This window comes from Otolemur garnettii, unplaced genomic scaffold (assembly GCF_000181295.1).
Source record: "Otolemur garnettii isolate 467f Iridium unplaced genomic scaffold, OtoGar3 scaffold00007, whole genome shotgun sequence".
NCBI lineage: Eukaryota > Metazoa > Chordata > Mammalia > Primates > Galagidae > Otolemur > Otolemur garnettii.
In genome coordinates this window covers 8,018,741-8,033,917 of record NW_003852402.1, presented here as the reverse complement: position 1 = coordinate 8,033,917, position 15,177 = coordinate 8,018,741, and the positions used below count along the sequence as shown (strand labels likewise).

Below are 15,177 nucleotides of genomic sequence, written 5' to 3'. Positions count from 1 at the left end.
TTTTTTTTTTTTTTTTTTTCCTGTTTGGCAGACCTGGGTTGGTTTCGAACCTGCCAGTCCCGGTGTATGTGGCTGATGACCCAGCTGTTGAGCTACAGGCACCGAGCCTGTTTGTTTGTTTTTTGAGAGAGAGTCTCACTATGTTGCCCTTGGTAGAATGCCATGGCATCATACCTCACAGCAACCTCAAACTCATGGGGTCAAATATCCTTTTGTCTCAGCCTACCTATTAGCTGGGACTATAGGTGCCTGCCATAATACCTGGCTAGTTTTTAGAGACGGAGTCTCAGCTCTTGCCCAGGCTGGTCTCGAATTCCTGAGTTCAAACAGTCTATCCGTCTCGGCCTCCCAGAGTGCTGGGATGATAGGCATGAGCCACCATATATTGCTGTTCTTAAAATACATACTTTTTAGAATATAAATATGTATGTATTTATGTGTGTATAGACACAATTCATGTGTATTTATCAACAAAGGTGACCCATCTAACTTTCTTCCTTCCTTAATTTTCTCTTCTTACAGCAAAGTTTCCTGATTACAAATCAACATGGTCCCCAGATCCCATAGGACACAACCCCACTCATCTCTCCAACAAGATGTGGAAAAACCATATTTCCTCCAGGAACACTACACCGCTGCCCCGCCCACCTCCCGGTCTGACCAACCCCAAACCGTCATCTCCTTGGAGCAGCACAGCACCCCGATCAGTCAGGGGGTGGGGGACACAGGACTCACGGCTTGCCTCAGGTGAGGAGAACCTGGCTAGGGAGCATCACTGTTCATTCACAGGGCTTTATGCTAACACAAGTGGGACGACAGAAGAGTCTTCATAAGAGAGGAAACAGGATCTCTTGAGGAAAAATTGTAGTCAGTATAAGAGAGGAACCTAAGAACTCCTGAGGGACAGATGGAGTACAAATGAGGAATAGAAGAGAAAGAATACTAGGAGGAAAATATTTTCTTGCAAATAAAGCGTAAGAGTACAAGGGAGTCAGGGACCAGTGGAAGAGTAAAAGAAGGTAAGAGGCCCATAGAAAATAGAGAAAGTTTGTAAAAAGAGAAAAAACAGGAGCTACAGAAAAATGTTTCTCTCTCATGGCTTTCTTGAATTATCTGGTTACTCTCATTGATATTTTTCCTGGTTGTTTACAGCCTCTACTTGGAGTGATGGTGGTTCAGTTCGTCCTAGTTACTGGCTAGTTCTTCACAATCTCACTCCACAGGTAATCATGCTTTCTGGTTGTTTTCTCGATAGACACTATTGTATTAAGACAGGGAGAAATTCAAGAGATATGGGAGGTTGGCAGATGTGAAAGCTCATTTATTTCTTGGTCTCTGCATAAAGGTTCCACCTGCAGGAGATGGGTCTCTTCTCCCCACCCAAGGTTCACTGCCGACTTCTGAAGGGGGTAGTGTTGGCCACTGAGCTTCACACCTGCCATCAAGGTGATGATAAAACTGAGAGTGGAGCAGTATTATTTGATGACTTCTGTATAGCAGAGATAATTTTCTGTGTAGATAAGCCTCTGAGAATCTGGAACACCTAGTGGAAGAGGGGTACTTGAACCACACACAAAATAGTTACCTGTTTCTAATGTTAGTTATCTAGTAAGAGTTGAGGTGCAGTAACAACCATTTTTATGCATTATGAATAATTAGCTGCCTGTCTCTGCAGTGGAATAAATCAGTCAATTTTGTAGCCTGTGGATGCTTTTACTCTTTCATCTATTACCCTCATCATATGTAGATGGCATTACTGATTTGCTCTCAACAGAACATGCCCTCTGGGTGGTTTTTCTGGTGGTAGGATTTCTTGTGCACCAAACCATCGTCCCTTTTTCTTGGTTGTTCAATAACTGCACACATTCACAGCAGCATTATGTTGAACACTTGAATGAAGTTAAATGAACCCATCAAGCTGAGCTCCTGACCATCATCTGGACTTGATAGTACAACCTTTACAACACCCTGTTAAATGGAATCAATTATGCCTCCTCCCTCTTAAAATGTAAGATGCATTGTCTGACATTTAATTCATACATGAAGTCAAGCACACTTCATTAAGCCTTTTCCAGAGTATCCCGCTGAGGTATATTATATTAGGTCTCTGACCTAATATGTTTGAAATATATAGTTAAATAAAACTAAGTAGGTTACCTTTAACCATGAGACTTCTTAAACTCTTTAATATGCTATCATGTATTATGATTCTCTGTGGAGATTTATATCTTCTCCTAACTTTATTTGCCCAATGAACATATTTGTGAGGCATAAATTATAGGACTTATATTTTAATGTACGTATTCTGAAAGATAGTTTCCTAAAAACAGTTAACCTGGGGAAAGGTCCAGGCCAATTCTTTCTCTGTATCTAATCAACTTAGCTTAAAGTTGCAGATTATTTAGCTAACAGTTAACTGAAGCATAATGAGCATTATATGATCATCCTTAAAACTATGCATGTCTCATTTTCTCTGAGAATTCCCAAACAGGCTGGCTATGGCGGTCCTGCCTATAAATCTAGCAGTCTGGAAGGCTGAGCCAGGTGGATTACCTGAGCTCAGGAATCTAAGGGCAATCCAAGCAAGAATAAGACCCCATCTCTACTAAAAGTAGAAAAAAATGGCGAGTGTGGTGGCTCATACCTGTAATCCTAGCACTCTGAAAGACCAAGGCCGGCAGATTGCTTGAGCTCAGGAGTTCAAGACCAGCCTGAACAAAAGCAAGATCCTGTCTCTACTAAAAATAGAAAAACTAGGTGGAACTACTGGGTGTAGTGGTGCATGCCGGTAGTCCCAGTTACTCAGGAAGCTGAGGCAAGAATATTGCTCAAACCCAAGAGTTTGAGGTTGTCTTGAGCTATGACACCATGGCACTGTACTCAGGGTGTCAGAGTGAGACTATGTCTCAAAAAAAGAAAAAAAAAGAATTCCCAAACAACATGGTGGTTATAGTATAGTTAGGATGAGAGGAGCAATAAGGGATATGCTGTTTTGAAAGTGGGCAATTAACCAGCTATTCATGTATTCTGTCTTTAAAAAAAAAATAGTAAGTATGCATGTATATAAAATGAATATGAAGATGGCTATGTTTGTATTAGAAAGAATTGATTATTATTTTGTGTGTTTGTGTGTGAGATAGAGTCTCACTCTGTTACCCTTGGTAGAGTACAGTGGCATCACAGCTCACAGCAACCTCAAACTCTTGGGCTTAAGCAATTCTCTTGCCTCAGCCTCCCAAGTAGCTGGAACTACAGGCGCCTGCCACAATGCCTGGCTGTCTTTTGGTTGTAGTTGTCATTGTTTGGTAGGCCTGGGCTGGATTTGAACCTGACAGCTCTTGTGTATGTGTCTGGCACCCTAGCTGCTAAGCTGCAGGTGCCGAGCCAAGAATTGATTCATTTAAAACATCAAAACTACTTTATAATAGACTAATCTCAAACATAGCTTAAATGGTTAAAAAGCAAATTTTGATACAGTAGTCCTCCCTTTATCCAAGGTTTTATTTATCTACAAATCAATCACAGTCTGAACATATTAAGATATTTTGAGAGATGCCACACTCATGTAACTTTTATTACAGTATATTGTTATAATTGCTCTACTTTGATCTGTACCTAATTTATAAAAATTAATAGGTATGTATATGTAAGAAAGAACATAGTATGTATAGGGTTTGGTACTATCCACGACTTCAGGCATCCACTGGAGGTTCTTACAGTGTGTTTTCTAATGGTGGACTGCTATACCTGGATAGGTTTACTTTTCATAATCTAAAATTTGTTTTTTTATTATTATTTTTAGAGACAGTCTCACTTTATTGTCCTTGGTAGAGTGCTGTGGCGTCACAGCTCACAGCAACCTCCAACTCCTGGGCTTAGGCAATTCTTTTGCCTCAGCTTCCCGAGTAGCTAGGAGTACAGACGCCCACCACAACACCTGGCTTCTTTTTTTTTTTTTGGGGGGGGGGGGAGTTTGGCCAGGGCCGGGTTTGAACCCACCACCCTCAGTATAGTATATGGGGCCGGCACCCCACTCACTGAGCCACAGGCACCGCCCTTCATCATCTAAAATTTGTATAGAGGACATCTATCCTAATAGTCTCTTGTGCCACTGTCTCTCTACTTGACAAGGTCATGTAGTCAGTTGTCACTTACAAAACAACAATAAGAGCAGTATCTCTGATCATTTTCTATAGCTATAATGTGTCAGATCCCTACATTGCTGTGGAGAAACTGACAGCTTTCATCCTCCAGGGTTTCCACCACTGCCACTAGTAGCACAACATTTTCTAAGTCCATTTCATTACTAATCCATTTGTCTTCCAAAGAAATAAGGTGCTGGTTTGAGTAGCTCAAATAAACCTATTTAAGATCTTGTTGTAAAATAAATTAGTCAAAATGAAAAGACTTGTTTATCCAACTTCTATGTGAGGGAAATTATCCCCCAAACATCTTTAAACACTGAGAATCTAACCAGGGTGAGCAGGTACAGCCTTTGGAAAGCACGTATAGTTTCATTGAAATGGTCAAATCAAGAGTGAGACTGTGTTTGGGTAGGCTGTGAACTAGAGCAACTGTAAGCATCTCAAATGATTGAATGTTCAGCTTTTCTTGTTTCTCTTTCTCTCTCTCTCTCTCTCTCTCTCTCTCTCTCTCTCAAAACAGAGTTTTATTTAGTTGCCCTCGGTAGAGTGCTGTGGCATCGTGGGTCACAGCAACCTTACACTCTTGGGCTCAAGCAATCTTCTTGCCTCAGCCTCCCAGGTAGTTGGGACTGCAGGTGCCCGCCCCAATGCCTAGCTATTTTTAGAGATGGGGTCTTGCTTTTGCTCAGGTTGGTCTTGAACTCCTGAGCTCAAGGAGTCCATCTGCCTCAGCCTCCCAGAGTGCTGGGATTACAGGTATATCTTTCTCTTAACCTCTTTGTGAGATTAACTCAGGGATGCAGAATAATCTGTTAGTAATGAAAACTTTCTATGTTAACTTAAATTCTTACTTGTATACCATCTCCTTTCTGTATTTCTTTAAGCTCTACAGATTAAAGCACACTGCTTATTTACCTCTTAATGAAAATAGACCACAAGTGGAATTAAATGCTTTTGATTTGAGCTGTATTTATGCAAACTTTTTTTTGTTTTTGGGTTTTTTTGAGACAGAGTCTCACTTTGTCACCCTTGGTAGAGTGCCATGGGGTCCCAGCTCACAGCAACCTCACACTCTTGGGCTTAAGCAATTCTCTTGCCTCAGTCTCCTGAGTAGCTGGAACTACAGGTGCCCACAACAATGCCTGGCCAATTTAAGAGAAAAAGTCTTGATGTGGCTCAGGCTCATGAGGTCAGGCAATCCACCGTGCCTCAGCCTCCCAGAGTACTAGGATTACATATTACAGATGTGAGCCACCGTATGCAAAACATTTTTATTTGTAAAGTAAGCACATTACATCTCAGCCCAGTATTTAAATTTGCCTTTTCCACCCCACCTCTAATTTGGTTGGTTTGTTTGAGACAGAGTCCCAGTTTGAATACAGGGGCATCATCGCAGCTCACTGCAACTTCAAACATCTGGGCTCAGGCAGTCCTGCCTCTGCCAGCCTGAGCAAGAACAAGACCCCATCTGTACTAAAAATAGAAAAATTAGCCAGGTATGATAGCACAAACCTCTAGTACCACTTCCAGTTTTTATCATGATTGTCATTACTCCTTAGATTGATGGGTCAACCTTGAGAACGATCTGCATGCAGCATGGCCCACTGCTGACATTCCATCTGAATCTAACCCAGGGCACTGCCCTGATCCGATACAGCACCAAACAGGAGGCGGCCAAGGCCCAAACTGCACTGCACATGTGAGTATGCCACCCAAGACCCACTTAGCCAGACATGCCTGAAGATGCACCTGTGAGTATTCTGGTACCTGCTTAATTAAACAGATGGGCAAGAACATGCACAAAAATGAGCGGCACCATTGCATATGCGTTTGCAAGTCATAAGTACCAGGTTTTTGCTACCAAACTAAGCTTCGATTGTCCTCATAGGCAGATAATCAAAATTCCAGATATAAATAATTTGTGAAATAGTAAATTTTAAGTGCTATAAAACAAAGCCAATATTTATGAAAATGTGAGACCTTGTAGGTGCTGTCATTTTTCATAATAGAATCTAGCTATGTCTGTGGCGTCTTTGTAGATGAAGATGAAATATTGTGGTCTTGGTCTGTGGCAGGGTCTTTGCTTGAAGTAGAGGGGACTGCATCAGACTTTAACCATCCCCCTCCCTGCCACCGTCAAACTGTTAGACAGAAAAGAGCTGACTCCTTTTGGCTGCAGATGCCATGACGGAAAACCACGCACACAGCAAGCCCGGGTTGGGAGCACAGCCCCTGAGACAGAGCAGCACTTCCAGGCATCTGGGCTGCTCTCCTGGGTGCTTTGGGTGTGATCGTTTACCTCACATGGGGGAAAAGGAGAAATGACATTTTCCTTTTCTTTTTTGGTTGAGAATTTATTTTTAGAGCTGTTTTAGGTTCACAGCAAAATTGAGAGGAAAGTACAGAGATTTCCCATATGCCTCCTGCTGCCATGAACAAATGGCCTCCTGCATTATCAGCATCCTCCACCCAAGTGGTACATTTGTCACAACTGCTGCACACCTCATTATCACCCTGAATCTGTTGTTTACATTGGAGTTCACTCTTGGTGTTGTATTCTCTGGGGTTGGACAAATGTATCATGTCATGTATGTCATGTACTCACCGTTATAGTAGTTTCACTTGTCTGGAAATCCTCCATGTTCCTCCTATTCGTTGTCTTCTCTCATATCCACACACACACATTTTTCTTGATTGGTGAGTTCTCTGGAATATATTAATATATTTATTTATTTATTCAGAGACAAAGTCTCGTTGTGTTGCCCTTGGTAGAGTGCTGTGACGTCACAGCTCACAGCAACCTCAAACTCTTGGGCTTAAGTGGTTCTCTTGCCTCAGCCTCCCAAGTAGCTGGACTACAGGCACCTGCCACAGCCAGCATCCGGCTATTTTTTGGTTGAAGTTGTCATCGTTGTTTAGCAGGCCCGCCAACTTCAGTGTATGTGGCTAGTGCCCTCCACACTGAGCTGTGGGCACTGAGCCTGTATCTTTAGCTTTAGTGATACCTTGTCTTTTTCAGTCAGTACTTCTCAGTCACCTGCAATGTGGTGGAAGGAAATACAGGTTCTTATCCTATAGGCCTTGAATGGAGCCAGGGTCTCTTGCTTCCAAAAAGCATGTAGGGATATGGAAGCTTCTAGTCAAAGGCTCACCCTCTGAATGGCGAGGACTGAGAGTGCGTGTTCTGTTGTGTGAGTGAGGATTTTCCTCAATCTGTAGCTCTCTTTCACTCCTTTTCCAGGTGTGTATTGGGAAACACTACCATCCTGGCTGAGTTTGCCACCGATGATGAAGTTAGCCGCTTTCTGGCACAAGCTCAGCCCCCTACACCTGCAGCAACCCCAAGCGCGCCGGCCGCAGGGTGGCAGTCGCTGGAGACCGGCCAGAACCAGTCAGATCCCGTAGGACCTGCTCTGAATCTTTTCGGTGGGTCCACTGGGCTCGGGCAATGGAGCAGCAGTGCTGGTGGCAGCAGCGGAGCCGATCTTGCTGGCGCTTCGTTGTGGGGGCCCCCAAACTATTCTTCTAGCTTGTGGGGAGTCCCAACGGTGGAAGATCCCCACAGGATGGGCAGCCCTGCTCCTTTACTACCTGGTGACCTTCTGGGAGGAGGGTCGGATTCAATCTGAACTTAGAACTTTCAACTCTGACCTCGTGACCTTTTTTGGAACAGCAGCAGCACTAACTTGACCTTTTCGTTTTTTTTTTCAACTTGCAATAAATACATTTTTAAAAGGAAAAAAGAAAACGGAGAGAGAAAAAAAGGTGGGTCATTGACAGACTGTCTGAGCACATAGTTGCCTCCCTTATAACTTCAGTTTTTTCGTTTGGAATATGAATCCAAAAAGAGAACATATCACTCTTGAAATACTTGAATCATGAACGCCAACCTAGAAAGACAATGTGAAGCAAGTACACATACCATTTAAATTTAAACACAAAAAAATTAAAAAAATTAGTTTCTAGTTTTTCACTTTTTTCATGTTATATGGAAGTTGTTGCTAAGAAACATATATACTGAAAAAAATAGCTTTTTAACTTTGTTTGCACTGGGTGTGTTTCCGTCCTTAGGTCTACCATGTTTGGGAGGGAGGGAAATTCAAAAGAATTGTTGGGGGAGGGGGGGAGGGAAGACTTGACGGAGCCTCACTTTAAAAACAAAAACACAAAAAACCTAAAAAAAAAAAAAAAAAAGGAAAAAATTTGTGATTGGCTGGTTGATAAATACCAGTGTGTTCTGGCACATGTAACTGCCCAGGCATGCTCGTTCTGGTGTGTGTGTGCACGTGTGTTCATGTGCATTCGCGTGCATCCTTCTCTGTCTCTGTGTGTGTGCCTGTGTCCTGCCTCTCCTGCTCCCCCACCCTGGTTTCTCAGAAAGCTGCATTGCTGACAGTCTGCAGGCTGGCTGGCCGGCCATCTGCTGTTTATTTTAATTTTTTTTTTTAAACTAGGAGAACACACAAATGCAGAGAGCCACTGCTGCTTAGAGCAATTTCGTTGGACTGCATTAAGATGAACATTGTAATTAGTGTAAGTGGCTGGGCATGTGGCAGGCGCCTGTAGTCTCAGCTACTTAAGATGCTGAGGCAGGAAGATCACTTGAGTCCAGGAGTTTGAGGTTGCAGTGAGCTATAATGACACCACTGCACTCTAGCCCAAGTTACAGAGCAAGGCCCTGTCACGACAACAGAAAAAAGATGAACAGAGTGGCTTTTTAATGATGAAAGCGGGAGCTCCTTCTCATTTGCAAATTAGCCTGAGTGTGAGGTTTCTCTAGCTTGTCTTTTGACCTAGCAGTAGAGTGGAGTACTGCCAAACCCAAAAAAACATGAGAGCAGGAGGTACCTCTTAGAGCAACTGTGTGTTTATTTCTGTTTCTTTAAAGTGAACAGCCATGATTCACATCTGAATATCTAAGTTTCATGCAGGCCCTTTCATTAGTTTGAATGGGAACAGAAAATAGTTTCTAATTATGTGATGTCTCAAAAATGCGATTGGGTTTGAGAAATTCATCAAAAAATTAATTAATGCTGAATTAAATATTCTATTGGTTCTCTTTTTCATTCTATGAAAACAGAAAAAAACAGTGGTAAGCAGCCTCCTGAAAGCACACGCAGCTCCTCCCTCTCTGCTTCTCTCTTGCTGAGCGTTACCTGTGCCAGGCCATGGCGTGTTACAGCACCAGGCCATCACTGACAGAAACGTTTACTTAACGAATGTTCTTAAACCAGTGTGTACTTCAATCGTTTCCTTTTGTTTCTCTGTGTTGTGTATTTCCTGTGTATGTGGTTTTGCTTAGGCAGGTATAACTTAGCAAAGACTTTAAGTATTGCACCTTTTTTTGGTTTTGACCTCTTTCCCCCCCTTGTAATGTTGCTTTTTTATTTCGGTATTTAAAGACTTTTTTTTTTTTAAAGCATTGATGTAGTAGTATTCTGGGCCGAACAAGGGGCAACATTTAATCCACAGTTATCATCAACATGTATGTACTTATGTTGGAATCAAAATGTATCAAACTGCTTATTGTGAAGAGAGTTATAGCAGACCCGAAGAGGGGTGCAAAGCAGAGGGCGGGTGGGGGGAGGGGGACGTATGTGGGGATGTGCTAGCACTTGTGTGGACATCCCAGTCTGCATTATACTGTTTAACATAAAGTGCCGACATTTTGTACCAGCAAATACCTGCCCATTCCAACCCTTGGTGGGAGTAGACCTCTACTGTCCTCCATAACCTGCTGCTATTGAGGACAAGGGAGTTTTTCTTTCCTTAGCATCTTCAGTGAAGGATACAACAATGCCTAATGTGTTTGACTTTTAGTTTGTCTGTGTGTAGGAGGGTGGGGGTGTGTATAGGAAAAGGCAAAAACAAATGATTTGCATTTAAGTGGTTTTTTGAGACAAAGAATGGGAAATTCTGTAGTCCTCTAAGCTTACCCTGTTGATTTATAAACCTAGCCTCAAAGGAGAGTGACAGGCACAATCCAAGCGCGCGCTCACACCTCTAAGTCTGTATGAGCCCTTGGTGGGTAGGTGGTCACACTTGAGTCTGCAGTGCTGGTTTGGCCCTGTTGGATGCCTTGTTGAAAACTGAGCATGCCCTCTTCCTGCTGTCCAGTTTTCATCACCACCGTGCCCCTTCCACTGCTGCCCCTGTACAAATTGTCTCCTTCCAGCCCCCACTGATTGTTCTCTGTGTGTGGTGACTGCCCAGTGAAGAGCAGCTTGTGTTCAGACATCTACAGAAGGCTAAATCTTAGTGTCCCTGGGCCAGGAGCACGTCCCAAGGCTCCTGCAAGCCAGTGGTGACTCTGTCCACTGCCGCTCTTGGCTCACTGCTGTGTCCTGCCCCGCCTTCCTCTCCTCCTGCCTGTTGGTTCCTTGACCTGCACTATGGGTTAGTTGAGTTCCTTACGATACTACGGTGAAAGCCGGGTGCTAGAGCCCCTCTTGTTTACAAGACATAATGAGGGATTTGAAATATGTAAAAATAAACATGAGAAGCTAAAATGTTCTTCCATCATAAGCTTAAAGGGAAAAAAACTAAAAACTTAAAAAAAAAGACCAAAAAGTGCGTATATATATACATATAAATATATATTTTAGATGAAGACTAACTCTGGGAGCATTTAACAGTGTTTTTTGTTTCTGTTTTTAACATTTATTTTCCTGCTTTAAAATTTGCAAGCATTCTCAGGAATTCTAGGGTAGGAAGCCAGTTTTTTGAAGATGGTTTATTTAACCGTATCTTATCCTAGATAGACGGCTGTTTCTTTCCTGTTAATAAACTTTTACAAGTTCCTGAAACTTCAAAAGTTTAAACAATTTTTACTTAAATGTGTAAAAAGAAAAAGTCTCCAAACATTATTGTCATACTGGGGATCACACATTTTAAAACACATAGAAAAAAATATTTTTTAAAAATTATCAATTTAGCAGCAACAGGTAAATTCATTATCTTAAAATGAGGGAGAAGGATTAAGCTTTATAAGAGCTCCATCATGGATTCATTTGAACTTGTGTGTGGTTTAATGGGAGAGCGTTTGGTGTATACAAATGGGAATGCCATCACTTTGTTCCTTTCCATTTAAGACTGAACTGAAATCTCCCCTAGTGGCTTTTATTTTTTTAAAGGAACCCTTCTCCCTGTACCCCCAGCCCTAACAACAAAAGAAAGGAAGAAAGAAACAACAGCTTAAAAAAGAGTAACTAATCTGTAAAATAGTATGGTTGGATTGCTGAGAATCTATGTAAAGAGTTAGGAAATATAGGTTAATAATTTTTGGAACAAATTTTAAATATAGGCATTACTAGAGGAAAATTATCTATGGACTGTTCTATTAATGAAGAATGTCTGTCTTACCTCCAGTTGTTATGGGAGGAGGAGAAAATATAGAGGAATCTAATAAGGAACAAGTGATTTTACTTTTTTTTTTTTTTTTTAGCTCCCAGCTACTGTTGTGCTCGTTTTAATTGCTGTTTGAAGATCTGCTGCTTAATTATCCCCATCCCTCAGCCAGAGATGTGGAGTATTTCCTTTCAGTTTTTGGTGATGTTGAATTCTCCTTTTGTATTCACTCCTGGGGCCAGGGGTCAGAATTCCCAAGCATGACCACAGCTTCTTTTAAACATTAAGCTTCCCAGTGGGAAAGAAACTCCAGCTCGACAGGTAAAGGGAGTGGGTGGGGTTGCTGCCTGCAATTTCTCTAAAACCGCTTTAGTGCCTTTGTACATACACCCAGACATCCTAAGCAGGGCCCACACGTACGTGCACGTGGTCCAGTCCCTCCACAGATGGTAAGATGTTGCCCAATAAAGAAAACTGGAGTGGTTCTGGACAGGCCCCAAAGACAGTGGGGTAAATGTAAACAAAAGAAGCAGAAATCAAGGAAGTTAAATACTGCTTTTATGTCTCCATAATGTGGAATGCCAAGTTCCTTCCTGGGGTGTGCCCTCCCTGACTTCTCCAGGTATGTTAATTGTGACAACTGCAGTGATTTGGAAAGTCTCTGTTGGGCCAACAGAAAGAGATTCTTATATTTTGGCTCTTGTCTTGCTTTGTCTTCCCCCTTTCCCCCCATTCCTCTTCCCCTTCTCATTGTCAGTTTGCTGGAAGCTTTGTTTTATTGGTTGGCAGTGACCTAAGAACAGGATAGGATGAGGATGTCTATTCTTTGGCAAGAGCCTTGTCTACTGAGAGATTAGGTGGCTTGGTACACTTGGAAAAATTCAGTATACGCATTCTAGATATGCATAGAGGCTTGCTGGTCACCACTCATCGCACAGATTTATTTTATTTTATTATTATTATTTTTTAGATAGAGTCTCACTATGTTGCCCTGGGTGGAGAGTATCCTGGCATCACAGCTCACAGCAACCTCAAACTCTTGGGCTTAAACAACTCTCTTGCCTCAGCCTCTCAAGTAGCTGGGACTACAGGCTCCCGCCACAACACACGGCTATTTTTTTGTTGCAGTTGTCGTTGTTTAGCTAGCCCAAGCTGGGTTCTAACCCGCCAGCCTTGGTGCATGTAGCCAGCGCTGTAACCACTGTGCTACAGGCGCTGAGCCCACACAGATTTATTTTTAAAACATTTTGATCAGTAAGTTTGAGCTTTCCATCTTGTACTAATTTATTTTTGTTTAAACACTTGATTACTGATAGTTGGAAGTGTGTGCATCTCTTTAACATCACAAACTTGGTTTCTACCTACCATATGAGTGACCAAAAGAAAAGAAGCACTAGTAGGGAAGAAATGTCTTCCTTAAGATGGGGTCCCCTACTGTCATTTAGACCCAGTGCCATGACCTGGCATGAGGTGTTTAAAAAACTTTAGATCTCTGAGACACTGTGAAGAAATGGATGGCCCATATGACATCTCTGATCCCTCAGCCCTTAACCCTTGACATTTTCATTTACAGCATCACAGGAGTTAACTTAGCAATGCTACAAGTTAACTTTCCAAACTAAATTCTTAATCAATGTCCCTCAATAAATCAACATTATCCATTTATTGCCATTCAGTTAGTTTTATTTATAGTAGCTTGATTTTCTTTTCTTTTTTTTTTTCTTCTTCTGAGACAGAGTCTCAAGCTCTTGCCCTAGGTAGAGTGATGTGGCGTCATAACTCACAGCAACCTCCAATTCTTGGACTCAAATGATCCTCTTGCCTCAGTTTTTCTGTTTTTAGTAGATAGGGTCTTGCTTTTGCTCAGGCTGGTCTCAAACTCCTGAGTTCAAGCAGTCCTCCCACCTTGGCCTCCCAGAGTGCTAAGACAGTAGCTTTATTTTCTATTATTATGGCTCCTGTTCTAAGAATTTCCCCACCTCTTCTGACATGAATGTAGCATAAATTAGCAGTTGCTTCTTCCTAACTCCTGTGGGTTGAATGTGGTATATCAGGTATGTAAGGAGGAAAAAAGAAAGGAAAAGAATTGCTGCCTAAGAATTTGGAAGCACCTTTATGAATGCATATATCTAATAGAAACTAAAAGTTCATGGGCTGTTAACTTGTTTGTTGCGAATAGTCACTCTCACCTTTACCACACTGTTGGGGTGGGGCAATTATTGTAGAGTTAACAGCCAGATTCCATTTTGACCTCAGATGCTGTGTACTTTTTATTTTGTGTATTCTGCCATCTTGACTCTTCTCTTAAACAGAAGGAAAATGTCTGCATTTTGAGCAAAATGCTTGAGCCAAACCTGTTTTCCCTCCCACATAATAAACAGGATGTTTTGAGCAGAGTTGGCTGTAACAGCCACTCTCTAAGATTAGGGAACAATTGAGTCTTTATGTAAAAAAAGGTCCTCATCCTCAGAATTAAAATTCAACATATAAAGCATTGTAGGTTATTGTTTGGGTTTGAAGTGTTTTATTTTACATTTTACTTTAAGTATCTATAAGGTCTTTAAGAGTAGAAAACAAATTAGCTGGTTAAAAAAAAATCAGACTTTCTTCTCCAGTGTTTTGCCAAGTTTTGTCATACTTCGTGTCTCTGCCTTTACTGTGATTCTTAGTGTTAATGCAGAAAGAAGTCTTGTTCTTTCATTGTGTTTTTCCTCCTGTGAATGTACAACTACGGCCACATGAGATAGCGCAGATGAAAGTGTTCTAGCCTGTGTGTGTACAATGAATTGTCAGTCTTTAGACCTCAGTGGTCATTCAGAAAATAGGGTGCCCGCATCCCCTCTGCACATCAGGGTGTACCCACTTGTGCTCCCTTCTCTGCAAGCACAGGGTGTCCATGTAGTCTAGAAAAAACAGCATACAGCGTGCTGAGGACATCATCAGTTTATAAGAAAACATAGAATATTATCTACATTTCACATCTTGTAATATGGTGTGTAGGTTTATTACCAGTGCCAAAAATGTGTGCATTTCAGAGATGGTGCCCATTTGTCAATGATAGTGTTTTTTTCTTGACCTTAAATTTGACAAAGAGGGTGACAGTATCACATTCTTTAGATCTAAAATAAATACCAACTTCAAGAATCTGTGAACACAGTAATAACATAATAAAATTCAACATGGACCTTCCATAACTCTGTGCTGCCAAAGAAAGAGGACATGAACACCTACAAGGTGGTAGAGGGGACCTTTTAGGTCAGTGGTTGGAGAGCTGCTTCCCCAGCTCAGCATCCACACCGGACACATTTGTGGTCACTCGGACTAGATCCTGAGTGATTATGAAGTATTTCTAACATTTGAGTGGTTTTAAACTGTCAAATCTCTTGTCACAACCTCCGACTACCACACCCCCCAAAAAGCAGCAAAAGTTGCAGATACTGCCAGCATTTGCCTCACAGAAGTTAAAGTCTCCTTTTTATTTAGCTTTACACTTGAATTTATTTTTACCAAGAAACTGTGCATGCCAGGAAAAATGGTACTACCCTGACCAAAGGGTCTCTGCAAAGCTCAGTCATTAGTTCCTCCTGGTGACCAAGAACTATTTTGTTAGTGGGAGAGGAAAGGTTAGCTAAACAGGCAAGAAGCGTTCTGGTTTAAATCAAAAAGTAATAGTGTTTTCAAAAAA

At 41.7% G+C, this 15,177-nt stretch overlaps 1 protein-coding gene across 8 annotated transcripts in view; it reads left to right on the top strand.

The window, feature by feature from the left end:
- The window catches only part of TNRC6B (trinucleotide repeat containing 6B), a 261,212-nt gene extending 253,040 nt beyond the window's left edge, over positions 1-8,172 (top strand). For 4 of the 8 annotated variants that reach the window (XM_023509249.1, XM_012801146.2, XM_012801145.2 and 1 more), the window contains 4 exons: positions 523-747; positions 1,153-1,223; positions 5,705-5,844; positions 7,387-8,172. In XM_023509249.1, the coding sequence (XP_023365017.1) occupies positions 523-747; positions 1,153-1,223; positions 5,705-5,844; positions 7,387-7,774 (824 nt within the window). In that variant the 3' untranslated portion in view covers positions 7,775-8,172. The remainder of the gene's footprint in view (positions 1-522; positions 748-1,152; positions 1,224-5,704; positions 5,845-7,386) is intronic. The other 4 variants (XM_023509247.1, XM_023509245.1, XM_023509246.1 and 1 more) reach the window with 2 other exon arrangements.
- Positions 8,173-15,177: the final 7,005 nt, after the last annotated feature.